General features: G+C 45.0%; 1 protein-coding gene across 1 annotated transcript in view; it reads left to right on the top strand.

Moving 5' to 3' along the window:
* Lonrf2 (LON peptidase N-terminal domain and ring finger 2) overlaps positions 1 to 21,419 on the top strand; it is a 45,153-nt gene extending 23,734 nt beyond the window's left edge. The window contains exons 4-12 of the mRNA XM_052193186.1: positions 583 to 738; positions 1,516 to 1,720; positions 2,162 to 2,258; positions 3,028 to 3,142; positions 5,198 to 5,319; positions 5,938 to 6,096; positions 8,850 to 9,012; positions 14,785 to 14,934; positions 18,215 to 21,419. Coding sequence (XP_052049146.1) covers positions 583 to 738; positions 1,516 to 1,720; positions 2,162 to 2,258; positions 3,028 to 3,142; positions 5,198 to 5,319; positions 5,938 to 6,096; positions 8,850 to 9,012; positions 14,785 to 14,934; positions 18,215 to 18,409 — 1,362 coding nt within the window. The 3' untranslated portion in view covers positions 18,410 to 21,419. The remainder of the gene's footprint in view (positions 1 to 582; positions 739 to 1,515; positions 1,721 to 2,161; positions 2,259 to 3,027; positions 3,143 to 5,197; positions 5,320 to 5,937; positions 6,097 to 8,849; positions 9,013 to 14,784; positions 14,935 to 18,214) is intronic.
* The last annotated feature ends 1,497 nt before the right edge of the window (positions 21,420 to 22,916 follow it).

The raw sequence follows: 22,916 nt of genomic DNA, 5'->3' as shown, positions 1-22,916 counted from the left end.
AAAGCTTGTCTACGTTTTCCCAGTGTCCTTCACTTCTCTTCATTTGCATTAATCCCTTGGGTTCAGATGAGTCTGCGAGGCTTGGCAGTCAGAATGCTTGACTGGCATCACTTCTCTGGTTATGGTCTGTAAATCTTGGGCCAGAATTCTGGCCTGTTACCAGATGCTCCCTGGCCCATACACAGAGCAGCCCTCTAGAAAATTCTCAGTCCTGTGGGCGATGACATCTTGGATTTAACCTGAGATCTCTGCAGACTCTGCAGCCTTCAACTATGACACTTTAGGGTTTGATAGGAACCAGTTCATAGGAACCAGATAGAAGGCAGACCTGATACTCATATTTTTGCCATTGGTAGGACAGATAGAAGGGGATTGGAATGCATAGTTAGTAATAAACTGTCTATAGTTTCAAATGTTTAGATTTTCAAAAGATTGGCAGGTGGACTATGGGAATTATTCTTTTTCAGTTTGCAGGGGAGGGGGATGTTGGAATTCTGTTGACTCTGAACCATTAAAACCCATTAAAGACTTCTTCCTCCAGGGTATTTGACCATGTATTTTCTGCTTTTGAAATTTTTATAGGTGATATGTGAAGTGTTCTTTTCAGCTTCAGAAGATGAGCATCAAACCTCAACATCGTCCACTGAAACTGGACCAAAGGCCCTTTGTGATGGCCAGACGAATCCCCAGTATCCTCTGGAAGAAGCAGGCGGTCACGCTAATGCAGACAGTCCTCAGGTGTGGAGTGCGTGTGTCTGCTACCGGGCTGCCCATGATGTCGGGAGTTCCTCGGTGTCATGGCAGCACATGGGCTAGATGTAGCTAGTTACAACTGTTAAGTGAAGTCATTGGAACTAATGGGACAGTGATGGGAATTCTGGAGCCCCTCAAACACCTCCACACATCCTGGAGCATCTTCAGAACTTCAGGAGACCAGTTGTTATTTCATCTTAGAGAAAAGAAAGCAGAGATTGGTCTGAATGTATGATATATAATTTATACATTGATGCATAAGCTACCGAGGTGAAGATTGGTCTTCTTAGAAAGAAGTTATCTTGTGTTTTACCATGAAAGGTGTAAAGCATTCCTGATTAGCCAATAGAAAAGGCCAGTCTTGTGAAGAGCACAGTCCCTCTTTCTTCCTCAGAGATCTGGTTTGTGCGTGTAGAAACTCGGGGTAAATATGGGCTGTCGTCTCCTCTTGTTTACACTTGTTTTTTGAGACAGGATTTCTTACCGATCCTAGATTATGGGTGGAGTTGCGCTGGCTGGGCTGTCTCCCTGGCACTGAGGCTGCAGCTCTGCTATGCTTGATTTTTACAAAACCCGATGCTGTGGACCCAAACCCAAGGGCTCACAGTTGCCCAGTAAGCTCTTTACCCACTGCTGAGCCTGCTCCACAGTCCCTTTCCAGACTGCCCAGAAGGCTAATGCATGGATTGGTTTGGTTTGGTTTGGTTCCCTTGTGTTCTGTGGTTCTTGAATACACAGGACTCTCTTTTTCTGCTTAAACAGACTCCATCTGAGAAGTCGGATGCACCCGCGGACATCAATTCTTCGGTTTTATATTTTATTCTGGGCCTCCACTGTGAAGAGGATAAAAAGGCCCTGGAAGGCGTCATCCCCGCGGCGCCCAGTGGCACCTTGAAGAGGCAGCTTCCCAGCGATGCTGAAGACAAGGAGCTCGACGTGAATACCCCTGAGAAGATCCCCAAGAAAGGTCAGCAAGCCGCTTCTGGCCATTGTGCTCTGAAATCAAAGGGGTAGAGTATTAGTCCTCAGCCGATTGGAAAAGGATCGCCACACAAGTAAAATCCATAAGGAAAGAAGTATACCAGCTTATTTTCTAGAGCTAATTTTGCAGGGACTTTATATTGACAAAGAGAACACTTAGATGAAATTTTAATTGTCCTGGATATGTACCAACTTGATCAATTCTTCTTTTATATTTGCTGGAATATGAATCTATCTATATCTATATCTCTCTGTCTCTGTCTGTCTGTCTATGTATCTATGTATCTACCTATCTATCTACCTATCTATCTCATCAGTACCATTTGCTAACACTGTTGTTGACACGTTTTATCCTGAATAAATAAATTCAATGTATGGTGTCTCTCAGAAGTTCAGATGTTAGTTGTAACGTTTGAAACTTTTTCAGATGCAGATTCCTCACCTCAGAGAAATGCGAACTCTCTAGAAGAAGAACCAGAGTTCACAATTGACGCGACTGACTTTGAGTGTGCATTGTGCATGAGGTAGGCTGGCTCAGAGCGTGTGCAGCTCTTTAAAGATAGCAAGCCTTTCTGAATTCTGTGACTATGTGCAAGGTACTACCAGCGAACACACACACATATCCCCTAATATGTGGTGTGTGTGTGTGTGTGTGTGAGAGAGAGAGAGAGAGAGAGAGAGAGAGAGAGAGAGAGAGAGAGAGAGAGAGAGTTTGTGTGTGTGTGAGTTACTATTGCTGTGGCAAAGCACAATGCCAATAATCAAGTCAGGGGGACAGGGTTTATTCAGCTTACACTTCCAGATCATAGTCTGTCACTGGACGAAGTCAGGATAGGACTTCAAACAGGCCAGGAACCTGGAGGCAGGAGCTGAGGTAGAGGCCATGGAGGGTGCTGCTTGCTGGATTGCTTTCCCCTGGCTTGCTCAGCTTGCTTTTTATAGAACCCAAGGGTGGCACCACCCTCAATGGGCTGGCCCCTGCCACATCAATCACTAATTAAGAAAATGCACTCCAGCCTTGCGTACAATCTTAATGGAGGCAAATTTTCACTCCGGGGTTTCCTTTACTCAAATGGCTCTAGTTGTGTCAAATTTAACATAAAATTAGCACAATATGTATCAGCAGTTATTGATTTATTTTCTAAAACTCCAGTGAAGATGTAAAGGAGAAGTGGGCGTGAATGACTCCCAGGCTGGTGTAGAAACTGTGTAAGGCATCCTTTTAGAACTGCTAGCTTGTTTGAAAGACTGTTCTGGACATACCTTTCTGAGAACTCGCCATCTTCTTCCCAGGCTGCTCTTTGAGCCTGTCACCACACCCTGCGGACATACATTTTGCCTCAAATGCCTGGAGCGCTGCCTGGACCATGCCCCTCACTGTCCGCTGTGCAAAGACAAGCTTTCAGAGGTGAGTGGCTCCCGAGCTGAAGCCTCTTCTTGTGCTTTTGTGGGAGCGTCATGCTTTCCCTCCGCCTACTGTTAAAACCAGACTTGTTCCATCGAAGATGGGCCATTTCCCACCTTTCATAATCAAAACTCATAAAGAATCATTAGATGACGAAGTAGCTAAGTATTAAAACAATTTCTGGTATAAATCATCGAGTTACATTGAAACCAGCTAGGAGAATATATATTTGCAGTATACATCCGTTCCAAATGGTTTGATACATTACAGTGCATCTGTGTGTCTGGCTTGTTCCTTATGGCTGCCAAGTCTCTTTTATGCCCTTTCCAGTTAGTTGTTCCTGTGTTTGGTCTGAAACCAAATTCAGTAAAATGTGGGGTATATAGGGAAGCTATTTGTTGCTATTTATCTAAAATGTAAACTCTTGAGCCATTTGTATTGAGCATGCAGATAAGATAGAGGGCACTTCAGGGCTGTGTGCTGTGTGCTGGCTCTGTGGTTCTCTTTCAGTTTCTATAATGCAAATTCTTTAGCCTCTTGGAGGGGTAAAGACTTCTTGAACACCCTAAAGTTGAGACAGGCAATCTTTGTTTTAATTATATTCCTGAAATATGCAATCTGCAGTCACTAGCGTAATGTGTGCTTCTCCTCCCTTTTCTCTCCCTCTAGCACATACTAAACAAACACTGAGACATACTCCTATGCCTAAATTAACTTTAAAAAAAAATCTCACATGGCAAGAGTGTGTGTTAAAATGAGGGGAAGCTTAAACTGATTGTAACTTTTTAATTCATTGCAAAACATGTTCAAATAAGCCATCACCATGAAGACCTGTCTAGAATGAGTACATGCTTGTGTTACTAAGCTGCAGCACACATGCTTCTGTTACTAAGTTACAGTGTACATGCTTGTGTTACTAAGTTGCAGCATACATGCTTCTGTTATTAAGTTACAGCATACATGCTTCTGTTATTAAGTTACAGTGTACATGCTTGTGTTACTAAGTTACAGTGTACATGCTTGTGTTACTAAGTTACAGTGTACATGCTTGTGTTACTAAGCTGCAGCACACATGCTTCTGTTATTAAGTTACAGTGTACATGCTTGTGTTACTAAGTTTCAATGCAGTGTACATGTTTGTGTTACTACGTTGCATGACATATTATTAAAATTGCATACACATTGCCCCTTTCTGAACATTTCAGAGGTCACAGGATGGTTATCAGTGTTGTGCTCTGCACATGTGTGATGACCTTAGGCAAGTTCTGAGTATGTGCAGTGGTGCATTAGGGAGTGTCTCTATGGTCTTCTGCAAGCTATTATCATTCCTTGCGATAGGCGCATCTTCCCTGCTCCCTTATGCCTGCCTGTTCCCAGGGTTCAGGGGCCTAGAGATGACTCCTTTATGCCTGCCCATGAAAGCCAAAGCTTGCCCCAAGACCATTCCAAACACAGGCATTTTACTACTTTTTCTGCTGTCTCCCGAGGGGGTGTGCAAAGGAAACCTGGCACATACATGGTGAATGTGGATGAAAACATCACAGTAATACCCATGGCTCTGTGTGCTAGCCAAAATATCTATCAAGACTTTCTTTTCTTTTCTTGTTGGTTGTTGTTGTTGTTGCTGAAACAGGTTCCTCTGTGTAGCCCCAACTGTCCTAGAATTCACTTTATAGATCAGGCTGACCACACACTCAGAAATCCACCTGCTTCTGCCTCCTAGGTTCTGGGATTAAAGGCATGCGCACAGTAAAGTTTTTCAAAGAGGAAAAAAAAGAAAAATCCTGGAGGTTTGCTCCAGGCACAGTAAAGTTTTTCAAAGAGGAAAAAAAAGAAAAATCCTGGAGGTTTGCTAACTATAAGCCCCTTAAGGACAAAGATGTCCAGACTACAGTTTTTGTTGGCTTGCCAGAGAATGCTAGTGACCCAAACAGCATCTGCCAGGCAACCCTTTGTCTCATGTATGGCACAAACCCTGCAGGCCACACACAGGGCTAAGCTTTGCCCTTCAGGATGAATTAACATTTACCATCATTTAACACACCTTTTCTGTTATAGTTGTTGGCAACCAGAAATTTTAATGTAACTGTTCTGACTGAAGAATTGATACTCCGATACTTATCTGATGAATTATCTGACAGAAAGAGGGTCTATGATGAAGAGATGTCAGAACTATCCAAGTAAGTACTTATATCACATGAACCTGGTCCTTGGTGCAGACTAATAAGGAAAAGCTTTGTTGATATAAGCCAAGCCTTAGATTTTGCTTTGTTTTTCATAACAGAATTTTTTATCTTTGAATGGAAAAAAATATTAGTTGCAAAATATCTGTGGAAATTTAATTATAAGTAATTATACGAAATATCTCAAAATATATTTTTGGAGAATTGTGTATCTATTTTCTGTATCTAAATAACTTTCTGAGTGGAAAGACAAAAGTCTGGGTAGCAAGCAGGATTGTGACTCGTGATTTCCTGTCTGTAGCCGGTTGGAGTTTGGTGTTTCTGTACAGGCCTGGCCGGTTATTCATCCTGACTTTTTTCTGTTATGTGGTTTTTGCTTTGTGAAGTATTTTTGAGGGTGATTCAGCTATAACCTTTATGAGTACAGTAACACAACTCAGGCTGCTGTCTCTCATCAAATTAGAGAGTGGCGGAGTGGAGGCCTCTCTTATGCCAGGGCCCTTGGCGGTCTCTGCTCGCTCAGCCCCGAGTCGGGCTCGGATTTTGTTTGGTTGGCAGCTTTGGGTGTTGCAGCCACTTCTCGCTTCTGAGCCAACATTTCCTCTCGCCCCGCAGTCTGACCAGAGACGTGCCCATCTTCGTGTGTGCCATGGCCTTCCCCACAGTCCCCTGCCCTCTCCACGTGTTCGAGCCCCGCTACCGGCTCATGATAAGGAGATGCATGGAAACTGGCACTAAGCGATTTGGCATGTGTTTATCTGCGGAGAACGCAGGGTAAGGAACAGCGCCTCAGGGGTCCTAATTAAGTCCTTACTTTCTCTTTTCCTTGAAGAACAACTATGCTTGGAAACTCTGTTCTTTTTTTTCACCAACTACTTCCGCAAAGTAAAAGTTCAAGGCTGGCCAACTACTACCCCGCCTTTTCTAGGGTCATCTCTGCCCTTTCTGTTTACCCCTTTATCACATTCACCTGTCCATTTCTGTGTCGCCATCCCCCACCCCGCCAATCCTCTGCCTGCAGGTCTCTCCTTGCCCATCTGTGCACAGAGCTCTGGTCTAGAAGAATAAAAATGCTTACATCATCAGTGAGGCTTCGCTCAGCCTCCACAGCTCTAAGCTCTTAAGCAGACTGTGCCACATGATGTCACCTCTTGTTGCTCCACTTCGGTTGACTGAAGAGGACACTGTAGGGCAGCAGGCAGCTGGGGCCTGCTTGGAGACTCCAGCCCCTTCCTGTCCTGAAAGAGGATTTATCAGCACCACATGGGCATGGCCATGATGAGGTTACACATCCGGGGGATGGGCTCTGTAGCTGAAGCAGATGTGGGAGACATTCGGAGGTTGTTTGTGGATAGCTAGGAAAACAAGCATAGACTTCTAAAGGACTCTGGAGGGGGAAAAAGCTACGTCTTTTATGTGCACACTTGCAGCAAGGGAAGCTGGGAAGTGTAGCTTGTTCATGTGCCCAGGAAGAATATCCATGAAGCTGTATCTGAAAGACCGTGTTAATGGAGACTGAGACTTGGTCCCATAGAAAGGCCATTTCTATACAACTAATTCATGGCATTGACATCCCAAGAGAATTTTGTTTGCCCATTCCAGGATCAGTGTGGCAGGGAAAGGACTGAGACCAGATAGTTTTGAATAAATCAAATGACCAGAAGGAAGGACCCTCCTATAATATCAGAATCATAAGCCATAGTCAACAGACCTGTGAAACAGAATATAGAGGTCAGAATTTATCTGCTCAAATGTATGCATGAGAGAGAGAGAGAGAGAGAGAGAGAGAGAGAGAGAGAGAGAGAGAGAGAGAGGAGAGTATTAAGGAGTAAGGAACAGCCTAATAGGACTGCTAAGGTCATCTCCTCCCTATTTTATAGTATGCATGTTTTTAACAGGTCATTGCTATGAAAACCAAAACCATCAAGAAAATGTTTTTTTTTAATTAAAAGAAAGTGTAAGGGATTATTTTCAGAATTAGGAGCAAGCAGGTGAAGATTATTTTATATAAGACACTGAGTTTGCACAGTAGCATACAGGGGATGTATGTTAACAAATGTTAACAGTGTATGTTAACATTTGTCACATCAGAAGTCAGTGAAAGCAAGGTGACCAAGCTCTATCAGCTACACCGAGAGAGAGTGAACACTGGGGAGCAAGAAGAAGCTCCCAGATACGTGATAAGGTGCGGTCCTCAAACACGTCAGAGAGCAGAGGGCACTCGGGCCCTCTAGGAAAGGGTGGGAAAGGAGCCAGGGAGATAAGAGTGTTTGAATTCCACTGGTTTTTAAAGGCACATTGATGGCTCTTTGTGCATCAATGTGAGACCACATCTCCCAGGAGCTGCAGGCAAGAGAAGTTTGCACCACTCATGGGTTCTTGTCTGCAGACAGGATAGGTTGATCATGGATGGGACAGTTCTGCAGCTGAGGCAGACATTGGAGAGCTGACATTTGGAGGTCGTTTGTGGTTAGCTAGGAAACACAAGACGTCTTCTGGGTGCCTCCATGTCCACCGCAGTCAGGAATGAGGTAGTTCTGTGAGGTAACCAGAAAGAGAATGGCTTTATTAGATATAAGATTGGTTTGTGACTTGAGAATCCAGATCCATCTTTAGTTTGGAGATACATAGTGCAGTTGCTTGCAGTAAGAATGTAGGAAGCAGGTATCTTAGGGTCCAAATCTTGACTTTAAATCTTACTGTAATCTTGATAAGCCTCCGTGTTCCGTGAGCTTGAGCAAGTACATGCTATATACTGCTGTGTGTACCACCACTAAATGCTGTGCAATGTACATCAGGATGGTATATGTACTATCAACGAAACACCGATAAGAGTTTTAGTAACGAGCATGATTAAGAGATCCGGAGGAGGTGTTGCAGTGAGAGTAGATGCAGCGATTGACATCCTGCATTGCCGAGCATGTGAGAGGCAGGCAGAACCGTGTGGAGGACCAGAGAAGTCAGAGAACATGAAGAGCGGGAGAAGATGTTAGTTCAGTGGCAGGGTGTGCGCACAGAGTATGGCCCCCTGGACCCTATCTGTGGCCTCTGGTGGGATCGTGTGTGGAATGGTGGGGTGGAAAGGGGAGACCGAAAGACCCAGGCAGTGCTGCTTGACTCAGGACTTGGCATGGGACAGTGCAGGTGAATGTGTGTGTGGGGGGGGGGGGTGCTCTGGGACAGGAAACAGTACTTGACTGGCACCAAGTCCTGCGCTTGCTATGTCGCTCAGATAGTCACTGCCAACAGGACCTGGCCAAGCACCGTGTTTAAGATTTGGTCTCATCTTGTTACTCAGGTCCCTCTGGAATGCTAGCAACCGAGCCCCCGTCTCCAGTGTAGGCGGTACTCAACAGCAGGACACATTTTCTCTTGGGAGAACGGTCTTGCTGGCCTGGTGCAGAGACCCCTGCTTGTTCATACTTCCTTTACACTCCCCTTAAAAGCCAGACTTCAGGGAGAAAGGGAGGCACCTGGATTTCAAAAACCACTGTCCAAAACTCCCACCCTCCAAAACTCTCTTTTAGGATTTCAGAGTATGGCTGCATGCTGGAGATAAAGGATGTCAGGACTTTCCCTGACGGAAGCTCTGTCGTGGATGCAGTTGGGATTAGCCGCTTCAGGGTCCTGAGCCACCGCCACCGAGACGGCTACAACACAGCGGACATCGAGTACCTGGAGGACGAGAAGGTGAGGACCATCAGCATCTCTCATCCTGTGCTCCTCTCTGTTGTGGAAAACATCACTGGGTTTCTGCTTGCAGGGTTATATCCTCCTTAACCCAGCATGTGGCCTGTTACTCTCTCTGCATTCTTACCTGAATTAGAGCTGGTAGAGAAGTCTCCTAAAATACAGTGCTGTCTTAGTCAAGGTTTCTATTCCTGCACAAACATCATGACCAAGAAGCAAGTTGGGGAGGAAAGGGTTTATTGAGCTTACACTTCCACGTTGCAGTTCATCACTAAAGGAAGTCAGGACTGGAACTCAAGCAGGTCAGGAAGCAGGAGCTGATGCAGAGGCCATGGAGGAATGTTTCTTACTGGCTTGCTTCCCCTGGCTTGCTCAGCCTGCTCTCTTACAGAACCCAGGACCACCAGCCCAAAGGTGGAACCACCTACAAGGAGCCCTCACCACTTGATCACTAATTGAGAAAATGCCCCACAGCTGGATTTCATGGAGGCACTTCCCCAATTGAAGCAAGCTCCTTTCTCTGTGATAACTCCAGCCTGTGTCAAATTGACACACAAAACTAGCCAGTACAATTGATCCCTTGTCAACTTGACACACAAATACATCACTATTAAGCCTCAACCCTTACTTTCTTATTCATCCCCAAGATCTAAATTACTTTAAAAGTCCCACAGTCTTTACATATTAAAAGTTCAGTCACTTTCAAATGTCCAATATCTTTAAAATTAAAAGTCTTTTAAAAGTTCAAAGTCTTTTAACTGTGGGCTCTACTAAAATACTTTCTTCCTTCAAGAGGGAAACATATCAGGGCACAGTCACAACCAAAAGTCAAACTTCAAATGTCCGATGTCTGGGATCCAACTCACGATCTTCTGGGTTCCTCCAAGGGCTTGGGTCACTTCTTTAGCTCTGCCCTTTGTAGCACACAGCTTGTCTTCTAGGCTTCAGCTGCCTGTACTCCACTGCTGCTGCTGTTCTTGGTGGTCATCACATGGTACTGGCATCTCCAAAACGCTATTTTCCACTGTAATTAGGCTTCACCAATAGCCTCTCATAGGCTCTCCATGGTGATAAGCCTCTGCTCCTATGCATGACCCCTTCAAGTCCTGGGCCATCAATTGCAACTGAGGCTGCACCTTCACTAATGGCCTTCCGTAGCCTCTCACTGTGCCAAGAGCCTCAGTTGCTCTTCATGACCCCTTCATGCCTTCAAAACCAGTACCATCTGGGTGACTCTTACACAGTACCAAGTCCAGCCACAGCACAAAATACAACTGTACAACTGTGGCTATCCCTGGAACACACTCTCTGTGCTCTCAGAAAACACTTCCCAGAAGATTTCATCTCAGTGATGCTGGTCTCTTCTTAATCACTGCTAATTTCTTAGCTCCAGCTAACCAGCACCAGTAGTCCCAGTAACACAAAGATTTGCTTTAGTGGTTCTGGTGTCTTGTTACTCACAGCTAATTCTTCAGCCCCAGCTAACCAAAACCACAGAATCTTCACAATCAAAACATGGCCACTGTAAGAGTCTTCAATCTTCCCTCTGAAATTTCACAAGCCAGGCCTCCATCTTTTGCACTGTTCTTAACATTGTCTTCCAAGCTCCTACAGAACTTTCCACCAAGCTCTTAATATTCTAATGGCTTTTCTAGCTCAAAGTTCCAAAGTCCTCCCCAAAACATGGTCAGGTTGTCACAGGAATACCCCACTACGCTGGTACCAATTTGTCTTAGTCAGAGTTTCTATTCCTACACAAACATCATGACCAAGAAGCAAGATGGAGAGGAAAGGGTTTATTGAGCTTATACTTCCACGTTGCAGTTCATCACTAAAGGAAGTCAGGACTGGAACTCAAGCAGGTCAGGAAATAGGAGCTGATACAGAGACCATGGAGGGACGTTTTTTACTGGCTTGCTTCCCCTGGCTTGCTCAGCCTGCTCTCTTATAGAACCCAAGAGCACCAGCCCAAAGGTGGAACCACCCACAAGGGGCCCTCACCACTTGATCACTAATTGAGAAAATGCCCCACAGCTGGATCTCATGGAGGCACTTCCCCAACTGAAGCTCCTTTCTCTGTGATAACTCCAGCCTGTGTCAAGTTGACACACAAAACTAGCCAGTACAAGTGCCCTTTTCCTGCCTTTAGGGAACATGGCTTGTTCTCCATGTTTGATATTCTAGCCTGGGGACTGACCCATAGAGAGGCCAGACACTTTCCAGCTGGTGTTCTGGTTTCTTCATCCATAGAGTCAGTTAATGGCGCACTGAACTACATCACGCCTCTAGAGAAAATGTGTAGGCATGCTTGCCTTTTCACTGTGCCCTAAATGCCATGGCTTAGCTGTGTGTAGCATACATCTGAGTCCTGGATTCTCTAGATTACAGAGGAAGGAATGATCAAGCCCATGTGTGAGGCCAGCCTGGGCAACTTATCTTGACACTATTTCAAAAACCAAACAGTAGACCATAGCAACTTTCTGTTAGGTCAAGTAATCTATAGATGACTCAAGATATCAGAGGCATGGGCATATGTTCACTATTTTCAGGTATATCATTTCATATGGAGCTGTGCATATACGGGAGATACCCTGGCTCAGCTCCCATAGATACTAAGGAATGATTGTGCTTTAGGCCCTGAAAGTCAATTGGTCTTTCCTACAACTATTAGTCTCTGTCCTTAAGATTAAAGAGGCAGCAGTAGACCAGACATGAATGAGTCTGCTAGACTATTTATCAATACAAGGTTATTTATAAAACACGGTGGGAGTTGCTAGAGAGATAGATCCGTGTCTAAGAGCACTGGCTTCTCTTCCAGAGGACCCAAATTCTATCTTCATGGTTGCTCATAATGTCCTATATCTCAGACTCCAAGAAATCTTAGGACTCCCCAGAAATGCACTACATGCTTGTGGTGGACAGACATGCATGTAGGCAAAGCACCTACATAAAATAAAAAATTGGGAGAAAAATACTTTAAAACATGGCCAGCATTCAAGTCCCAAGCAGTGATTCTTTGTGTGGCTCAGCGTAAGGCATATCATAAAATTGTAGTGCTTTAAATGCCTTCCAAAGCTAGTATAAAAATCCCCCACCCCTTGAGGATTGTTTTTATCTAATAGAATCATCAGCATGCATCTTTTGACAAATAAGCAAGGTATTTTGAACACGTCCTCCTAAAGATGTGCAGAGATGTGCACACTGTCTCATCAGTAACCAAAAGTGGAAACAGTCTAGAAGCTCCTCGGGCGGATGGGTGAGCTAGTTCTTCGTACAGTGGAGACTTACAGCTAACAACACATAATGGACTGGTACTCTAAAATCATGGGTGAATCGCACAAACATGATGAGAGAGAGCCAGGCACATGACCATGCCGATTGTATATTTACTATACAGTCGGCAGGCCATGTGTCATCTCTTGTACATTTCCAGGAACAGGAAAAGCATGGGCTGGAGTCAGAATATATAGGGTGGACTTTGCATCTGACTGGGACAGTGTCTTAGTGAGGGTTTTACTGCTGGGAACAGATTTCATGACCAAGGCAATTCTTATAAGGACAACATTTAATTGGCAGTGTCCAGGCAGACATGGTGCAGGCAGAAATGAGAGGTCTACATCTTCATCTAAAGGCAGACAGGAGAAGACTGGCTTCCAGGGAGTTAGGATGAGGATCTTAAAGCCCACCCTGACAATGATGCATTTCTTCTCACAAGGCCACACCTCCAAATAGTGCCACTCCCCTGGGTTAAGCTTATTCAAGCCTCCACAGACAGTGTTTAGGGAGTCATTCTCAATCTGGTTTAACATGGTGGCATAACGGTTACCCTGCCTTCTACAGTGGACAAAATTTCTTGAGCCTGACAAGATCTGTGTGTGTGTGTGTGTGTGTGTGTGTGTGTGTGTGTGTGTGTGTGTTGGGGGGCACTTCTTGTATATAAATTATGTAGTTAAAATAATTAGTAGGAGGAAACACATTGAGTTATTATATCCCTCTGTAGCCACCCAGCAGCCATGGGCAAACTGCCTTTACCCGAAAGGGAGGCTGGGATTAAGGGGGGGGGTGAAGAATGGAGCCAAGACAACAGTTCTGATCAAGGCTCAAGGTTTAATTTTCAGTTCTGCGTTTATATAGGTAAAGACCCATCCTTAGGTTCAGCTGGGTTCTTGTTTCAAAACGGGCTTCAGCAGGCAGTCTTGTTTTTGTAGGAATACTGTGGATGTGGGAAACAGGAGACTTCTACCTGGTCAGAAGGCTCCATCCCAAGTGGGCCAGGCAACTGTGGTAAACAAGTCTGATTAGCCCGCTCAAGACTGGGGGATGGGTACATCCCTCTTTTAAATTTTTGGTGGAAACCTGAAATATGGATATAAAAGTGAAATAAAAGTGATGTAAAAGGAAATAGCCCCTCACTTCACACTAGAAGGCACACAGGAGATGTGGCCACATGTTCACTTAATTGGAGTCACACCCAGAACGCAGGCTCTGTCACCAGATGCTGCTTCTGGTGCCTGTCCCCTGAGAGCCTCAAATATCACGGGACCTCAGGGAGCCCAACCGCAGGGCCTCCAGACCATGGAGCTGGTTGCACAGATGTGGGAGTTCTTGTGCTCGTTCTACAGACAGATCCGATGAAGAATTAATTATTCATATTGCTGCGGACGATGCCTTATTTTTAACGGTGTATGGATTTACTTTAAAATGGGCTTTAGAAGCCGCCCAGGAAGTAATTTTTAAAGAAAATCTGTTGCATATGAATATTGCTTTGCATAAGGCAACAGAAAGATGACAGTTCTTTCTGTTTGTTACGATTCCTGTGGGTTTTTTAACTGCTAGAATGTTCCATCAAGAAAAGACCTGGAATTCTAAAGAAATTCCCCTTTACCAGGCTGTGATCCTGGCTGGCATGCACACGTGAGAGCCAGCAATGAGGAAGCCAGGACAGGGCCACCGGCCAGTCCTGTGCTCCTTCTGCTCTGCCAGGCTGTCCTAAGCAGGACCCAGGGAGAGCTAAATGATTGGGTGGACGGTGAGGAGAACCAGAAGCCAGGCATGCACACAGCAGTGTGGCTGGGTGGTAGCTGGTGTGGGGGCTACAGTTTTGCTCTAGCAAGTCTTTTGGAGTGTGATTTGGTAATAGGAAAACAGTCTGTAAAATGACAGAGTCTGACTTTTTGTTCTGCTCCTGGGAAACTATCCAGAGAATACAATACCTGACAAAACACTCTCCTGTCTATATTTATTTATTTGTTATTGCATGTGTGGATGTGCACACACATACCACATACCGCAGTGTGCATGTAGACGTCAGAGCACAGTTTGCAGGAGCCTGGGCTTTCCTTTCGCCGTGTGGGTTCTGAGGTAGTCGGGCTTACTGTTTTGCATTTTTTACAGAGCCATCTCGTTGGTTCCTTTGCATACATATTTATATTACTGACGTTTTAAAAATAAATTGTCAACATATTAAAATATATCTTATGTATATGACTAAGTCATTTTTGATTTATCAAATGTGCAATTTCCACCCATTGAAAAATTATTTATAACATTGGATATGTGCTTATGTTAGTCTTAAGAGAAAAATCAGGATGCCATTAGTAGATCTCAGGTATGTTAAAAAAAAATACAAAGTTTCTATATGAATTGTGTCATTTTGTGCAACAGTAGTGGATTCGTGAAGGAATAAATGTCACAAGTCCACTTAGCTGTTAGAGGTCACCAGCACGTGGAGACATGATGATTTTCTAAAATGCCTATCTCTTCTCTGGCCAGGTGGAAGGTGCAGAGTTTGAAGAACTTACCGCTCTCCACGAGTCTGTTTACCAGCAGTCTGTTTCCTGGTTTGCATCACTCCAGGAGCACATGAAGAAACAAATTCTAAGCCATTTCGGGTCGATGCCAGAGAGGGAGCCAGAGCCACAGGTGGGCTTTCCTTCCTTCTGTCAGGGTGCAGCTACTTCCCGCATTCATGTGGTGAGGCTCAGCATTCCCACAGAGAATTCAGCAGTGCTGCACTCTGTCCTGAGGATGAGCTGGCTCGTGTAACCGCTGCTCAAAGAAGACCTCGTACAGCAGCCTGTGCCTTGTGCAGCACAATAAATAGATGTTTTCTAGCCATGCATAAAGATCAAAACAGAATTCAGAACATACCAGAACAGGGATGGTGCCACCTGTAGTGGGCTGGATCCGACTTCATCAATTAACAACTAGGGCAGTTGTTTGTAGACCACTACAACAAGTAACTCCTCACTTGAGTTAGGTAACTCCTCACTTGAGACTCCTACAGATGAGTGTAGACCATGTCATTGTGACAGCTGGAGCTAACCAGGACAGTTGCTACTGTGACAGCTGGAGCTAACCAGGACAGTTGTTACTGTGACAGCTGGAGCTAACCAGGACAGTTGCTACTGTGACAGCTGGAGCTAACCAGGACAGTTGCTACTGTGACAGCTGGAACTAACCAGGACAGTTGCTACTGTGACAGCTGGAGCTAACCAGGACAGTTGCTACTGTGACAGCCGGAGCTAACCAGGACAGTTGCTACTGTGACAGCTGGAGCTAACCAGGACAGTTGCTACTGTGACAGCCGGAGCTAACCAGGACAGTTGCTACTGTGACAGCTGGAGCTATCCAGGACAGTTGCTACTGTGACAGCTGGAGCTAACCAGGACAGTTGCTACTGTGACAGCTGGAGCTAACCAGGACAGTTGCTACTATGACAGCTGGAGCTAACCAGGACAGTTGCTACTGTGACAGCTGGAGCTATCCAGGACAGTTGCTACTGTGACAGCTGGAGCTAACCAGGATAGTTGCTACTGTGACAGCTGGAGCTAACCAGGACAGTTGCTACCCTGCATTTCATTTTTAAAACAGTCAGTAAATTTTGACCCTGGATCAAAATTCTGAAATCCTTAGGGCAGGATTTCTAGCATTTTCTGAAATGGCCCTAAACACCCTGTATTTATAGGAAAGTGACATTCTCAACATTTATTGTTATGTAAATTCAGAATATAATTTCATTCTGAAAAACACTGAAGATACTCTGTCCCCTGCAGTATCATACACTCAGCCAAGATTTGTTCTCTTATACAAAAATGATCACATCTATCTAATTAATGTTATATTTACTTTAATCTTTAGTAATTGATACAATTACACATATATTACAGGCTTGTTTAAGAATCCATGTAGTCATCACTTATTATTAGTAAATGTTTGATTTGTATTGGTAGATACAAGGTACCTCTGTACCCAGAGTTGTAAAAAATTCTTAGTTTAAAAATGTCATGAATATAAGAGGTTTAGGAGTCCTGCTTTAGACTCAAAAATCATGTCGAAGTCCTCTCCCTCCCTACTACTCCCTTCTGCCACTGTGCTGTGCCTCAGTTTCAAAGAGATGGTAATAAGACCAATCGATTAAGTTATTCTCTAAATGGTGGGTGGACTGTTTCTTATCACTGTTGTGACACACTTAGTGGCTTTGGCAATACTGGTATATTATCTTTTCTTTTTTTAATTTCAAATTACTGAAATATTTTAATGGATATTTTATTTATTTACATTTCAAATGTTATCCCTTTCCCCGATTCCTCTCCCAGAACCCCCCTATCTCATCCCCCCTCTTCCTGCTTCTATGAGGGTGTGACTCCACCCACCCACCCACTCCCGCCTCCCTGCCCTCACATTCCCCTACACTGGGGCATTGAGCCTTCAGAGGACCAAGGGCCTCTTCTCCCATTGATGCCCAACAAGGCCATCCTCTGCTACTTACAGGGTTGGAGCCATGGGTCTTCTCCATGTGTACCTCTTGGTTGGTGGTTTAGACCCTAGGAACTGTGGTTGGTTGATATTGTTGTTCTTCCTATGGGTTTGCAAACCCCTTCAGCTCCTTCAGCCCTTTTCTCTAACTCCTCCCTTGGGGACCCTGTGATCAGTTCAATGTACTGTCAGAAGCCTGGCAGGTGTCTCATTTGACATAGCAATGACATCGCCCTCTGCTGGTTGTAGGAGACTCAGCTCCTGGTGTGGTCCACCTCTGAGGATGCTGGTCTTCCTTGGCTTTGTTCATCCCACAGTGCTCCAGGTCTAGCCTTTCTTCCATGTCACCCTCCCCCTGGCCACAACCCCAGGAGGACCATGTGGTTGGACTAGGATAATCTGCCTGTTATAATAACATGTTCACATCTTCAAAGTTCCCCATTACTACATATAGTGGCATAGTCACAGGTCTAAGGAATTAGACACTGAGGTCCTTGGAGACTTATTCTGCCAATTAGAAGGATTTTAACTAGTGAGGTGCAACTAAGCATGCTAGTCTCCCTGTCCTGTGGGATAAGAGAAGAGGCAAGTTTCAGTTCTGTCATGTTTCTTCAGTATCTGGGTTACAGGTCACCTCTGAGGGGCAGCCCAGGATCTTCTTGGCAGTGACTTGAGATGCCTCTTTGAGCTTTGGAGAATGGGTTATTTCTGGCCTCCAGTGAAATTATCCAACTCGTGAAAGCCACTGAGTCCATTCTTCCTAGTTTCTGGTTGGCACCTCTTTAAAAGGACTGGAGGAGAATCCAAACCTTGTAAGCAGACAGGCTTGGTTGTCTTCGATCCAGAACAAGGGAGAGCAGCAACAGGTTGAGAATCGCTGTTCGCTTCCAGCTCAATCCAGAATGCTTATTCGACTATGTGAAATAAAGGCAAACATGTGCATCCACATTGCACCCAATCAGAACTTACATACGTCATCTGTACGTGTATAAATGCATGGTAGTTACCACACACCATAATGCGTGCACGCATGTATTATACACACTTTGCCACATTGGCTTTAGGATCTACTTTCTGGTGGAGCTCAGAGTCAGTAATTTGACCTTGATAACATTACCCTTTTGCTAACTCACTTAGAACCTAAACCCTAAGAGCTCCCATCTTTCTTTCTGGTGGGTGCGCATCCTTGTCTGGAGACTTGGGGGGGCAGCGAATCCACTGGGGTTCCCCTCATCGGGTGCTTCCTTTGTGTCCTACCTCCAGCCTCTAGTGTGTGACTTATATTCAATAGGAACTCTGCATTTCGAGGGCCTGTGAATTGTGACCTAGCTCGACAACAGGAGGTGGGATTCTTGCCCATATTTGTTGGCTAAACAAAAGACTGAATTAGGGAATGCCCTGTGTTGTAGGCATTAATTCATTTCTCCGCTTGTGTCTTTCACAGAGCAATTCTAGTGGCCCTGCCTGGTCCTGGTGGATTCTGGCCGTGTTGCCCTTGGAACGCAAGGCTCAGCTGGCCATTCTGGGCATGGCCTCCCTGAAAGAGCGCCTTCTCGCCATTCGGCGGATATTAGTCATCATTACACGTAAGCTGAATAGTCGCCAAGAGACGGCTAACAACACACAGAGAGATAATTGATTTTCCTCTAGATTAAGGTTGCCGGAAGCCCCCTGTGTTTTTAAGTTCCAGACACTGACAAATACCCATCCTCTTCGGCGCACTTTGTAAACTCTTGTCAATGTGGTGGTAAGTGGGACATTTGCCAAATACCGATTTTCTCACACATAAGAAGTCTACCGGCTGGACTCTGACACCGTGCAAAATTCGCCTGAAGTTCATGTGGAAGGTACAGGTGAGAAATCCTTGAAAATCTCTTCAAAGCAGATGCTTCGAGATGACAGCTCACATCCTCATGGGACGCAGACATGGTTGACATGTGACTTCAGTGTCAAAGGTGATTGCATTCCTAGCCAGTATCTTGACAGGATAGGTTGAAAATGTGAATACCAGTGGTTAGACAGTGAGTGGAAACAGACATATTAAGATATATGCAAGTCAAAACTGGACTTGGCTTCTGTGTGTCACTGTGAACTTGTTTGCAAAGTTAATGAACTGAATCACTACCCAGTCCATACCGAAGAAGTAAGTTATTACTGGGTAGAGCCGTGTTTGTGTTTTGTGTCCTGCTGTAACCCCGGGTGTTGTAAATTGCATGTTGTAATTAAATGAATGTAAAACTACAAGAAGATGTATCCTACATATAGAAAAGTCTGAGGATTGCCAGTATTTTGAGAGTATATATTCATAAACACTTCAGAAGAAGGGTAGTCAAAAGTGAGTTAGAGACGTATGTCCATTGGGATGTCAAACATACAGCCAAACGCATTGTAAACAGAGTTTTATCTTCATTCAACTGGGAAATTTCCATCAGATAATGATAGCTGTGACTCCCGACCTCCAGTGCATGTTGGGAATATCACTGCAGCTGGTGCAGGCAGCCTGCTGCTTGGTCTGTAAGATAAGCATCCCGACTGACAAGACCCTGCTGAGAAAATCTCAGTGGCACATTCTGCTTTCTTCATTCAAGGTGTGTGGGTTTAATTTAAATGTATATTTTATGATACAAAATGTGGATGGCTTATCAACCCATCAGGCATTTTATTAGAAAGCCGTATGATCACAGCGATGTTGATTTTATTGTTCTTCTCAGTAGCGGAAACTCAGCTTCAGCATGGGACTTAGAATAAAAACACCCACCTCATTTACTATGACTCTTTGACATCTCCCTTGAGAGGGGCTTAAAGCCCTTTTGAACAAGCCATTCCACGCATTAAGAGTTCACCTCTATTTGGCATTTATGACATTATCTGGCCACTTAAAACCGTAACTCTTGTGACAGAAATCCTTGACTAGAATTTGCTCACGGCAGCCAATAGGTGTTGATTTATTCTTTTTCTTTTTCAGAAAAAAAGTAGGAATTAGTATTGTTACTGTTTCTGTTTGGAAGTGTCTATCGAGTGTGACCGTAACTTCTCCAAGACTCTTTTGGAAGTTCGGTGTCTGTGCTGAGTTCGTGTTGGGAAGGTTTTGCTTCTACCTGCTGACGTGTTAGCCTTTATAACTTACTGAGTTCAGAACCATTACGCTGTTCTTCCTGGTTCTGTCCACCTCTTTATTCCTCTCATCTTCAGTGTTCTTGTGTAAGAGCCTCCACGGCAGTGATGCAAAGGAGAACGACAGAAGTTTTTGGGATTCAGTGCCAAAGATAATGTGGCATGGTTGTCACTTGCTCTTTACACATTGAACTGTGCGTAGCAGACCCGTACTCACCAGGTCCTTCTAGGGGAATCATGGTTACGGCACAATCTCAGTAGCACAAAAGATAAAGTATCACCATTGCCCCCAACCAAGGTAGGGGCCTTCTCTCCGAACCAGGAACGATGAATACCAATGAGAAAGAAATTTGCTGTTCCAGACAAGCAAGAGGCTCATCGCCTAGGCTCTGTGGGAAGAGTTACGTCAGGCTAGGAGTGCAGCTGAGTCTCAGCTTCTAGTGTACGGGCTTCAGTTTTAACAATGACAGATGGTAATAGCATCAGAGGGCAGAAAAGACCTGCACAACCCACCAAGCCCTTTCTGGATGGACATCATGCTTCATGTGCAAAGCCCCGTTTCCAGAATTACAGACAACTCCAGAGCTCCTGTGCGAGCTGGGCAGCTGTGTAAAAAGCCTCTGGATACATTGTTACCCTATAACAAGCTGCAGCAAGCTCTTTGGTCTGACCCAACTAAGTATTTAGTTTCGTTCTCAATGGTTATGAGTAGCAGGATTTAGTACATTTCCTTAGTTTGTACGAAGATTAAAAGGAGACAGAGGATTTCCAAAGATGCTGTGTTTGACTGGAATGCAGCAGACAGGGTTTCCACAGACTGTAAAACCCAGGAAAAGCCCATTCCCTAAACCTGATGCAACCTCTGTGGCTGTTCCTGCTTCTTTCTAATGAGGACATCCCCTAATTCCGTATCAAGGCCAGTGCACGGTGCACAGTGCTCCCTGCTCCACACTCACTCACAGCCTAAAAGCTTCTGTTCCCTGTTGTTTATGCCTAGTGTGCTTTGCAGCTGAGTAGCTGGGGCTGAGCAAAGTCAGCTTCATCTGGCCCAGGCTGTGAGCCCGCCTTCAAGGCCAAGGCTCCTAGTGAGTTCTTACAAGAGCAGGGTCTTAAAGGACTGAACATGTCCTATCCCACAAAATCCAAAAGGACATTTATCTTTTGTTATAGGCCAGAGAAAACTCAAAGAGATTTTAATTCTCTTAGGTGAGATGGCCATCTCATGGCCCCTCATTGGTGTGTTTTTTTCTTTTCCCCCTTCAACCCTGAGGCTTTTCCATTGGGACCTATTGGAGTTGTGTAAATCACGCTGTGTGGTAATCTGAGTCGTTTTCAGAGCCCTCTTCATGGGAAGAACATAGCAACAGAGCAGCTGCACACTGGAATCACAGAGAAGCCAGGCCCCACTGCAGTGCCCGAGATGCGGCTCTAGTAGACCTCTGGGCCATGGTCCGGGTGTGCTGGTGGCTTTTCCAAGTAAAGGCAAAGACTTGCTCTGTGTGGATGTTTAAATGAAAAGTGCACACACACACACACACACACACACACACACACACACACGGAGTTGAGTATCTGCACACTTGATCTGCACTTAGTGCCATTATTTGGCTGACACTGCGGAACCTTTAGGAGGTGCAGCCTTTCTGAAGAAGGCATGTCCCTGGGGGGTGGACTTCTGAGAGTTGATCGCTTTGCCCCACTTGTAGTGTGCTCTCTGTGCTTCAAGCTGGCTGTTGAGGATGTGACCTCTCAGCTTCCGGCCCTGGGTTCTCTCTCTCTCTCTCTCTCTCTCTCTCTCTCTCTCTCTCTCTCTCACACACACACACACACACACACACACACACACACACACACACACACCATAAGCTCAAGTAAACCCTTTCTCCTGCAAGCTGCATGCTTGGCCATGGTGTTTATCGGAGCAACAGGAAGGTACACAGTGAACCCTCACAACTGGCATATGCAGGAAAGCCGGACAAAGACTGACTTCTGTGAACCGTTTTGAAACCCTTGGTACTTTCAACAGTGGGGCCTTAGGGTTTGAAACTACAGGAAGGATAACTAGCACAGAACTCTTAATTATCCACAGGTCCCCATTTGGTTCTCTACTGGTTGGGCACGAATGTCATGGGGACTGTCACATACAATCGGAAGTCACTGTCGTGTCTTCTGAAATAGAGTCCCTTACTTTCCTTGGGAGTTCAGTCTGTATGTACTTCTGTAGACTGTCACTCTCTTATGGACACTAGTCAGGTGTTCTCTGGAGACATGAGCCCTACCTGTACCTACTTCTGCCTGTGTAGGCACACAGTTCTGATTCTGGGGAGGGAGCCGGGTAACACTGGTTAATGTTGATCATTGTTTCATGTGGGCTGCTGTAGGGAGAAAACATTCTGATGCAAAGGAAGGAGGATGATGGGCTGGTTGACATAAGGGGTGGCCTGTGTGTTCCTGCAGCAAAGGCAGACACCCATACAGAGGCAAAGAATCCCTCCGTCTGTACACAGTCACCAGTGGTTTATTTATTTGCTTTGTTAAAAATTATTTTTAATTTTTTTTCACCTTTGGTTTAAATAAGAACAGGAAAGCTGGGCGGTGGTGGCACACACCTTTAATCCCAGCACTTGGGAGGCAGAGGCAGGTGGATCTCTGTGAGTTTGAGGCCAACCTAGTCTATACGGTGAGTTTTAGGACGGCCAGCGCTGTTACACAGACAGACCATGTCTCAAAAACAAAACCAACCAACCAAACAAACAAAACAGGAAAGTCAATCTGGCTTGGGACTGACCCTTTCATTCTAGCTGAGAAAATGTAGGCTTGAGTCCTCTGAAGGAACTATCACCAAGCTCAGCCTTCTATTTCTAACTAGGCTGCTGATTCAGGACCAGGGCCATTTACAAGTAAAGCGGTTGATGCCCTTTTAGTCCCTGCAAGAAATATCCTCGATTCATTTCTACTCCAGAATGTTCCACTGTGTTTGGGTGAGTCTGTAGTCTGAAACTGATTCATTCCTTCTTTGCCTACAAACTGTG

This window comes from Apodemus sylvaticus, chromosome 9 (assembly GCF_947179515.1).
Source record: "Apodemus sylvaticus chromosome 9, mApoSyl1.1, whole genome shotgun sequence".
Taxonomy (NCBI): Eukaryota; Metazoa; Chordata; class Mammalia; order Rodentia; family Muridae; genus Apodemus; species Apodemus sylvaticus.
The sequence above is the reverse complement of the archived record's forward strand: the minus strand, read 5'-3'. Positions and strand labels throughout refer to the sequence as shown.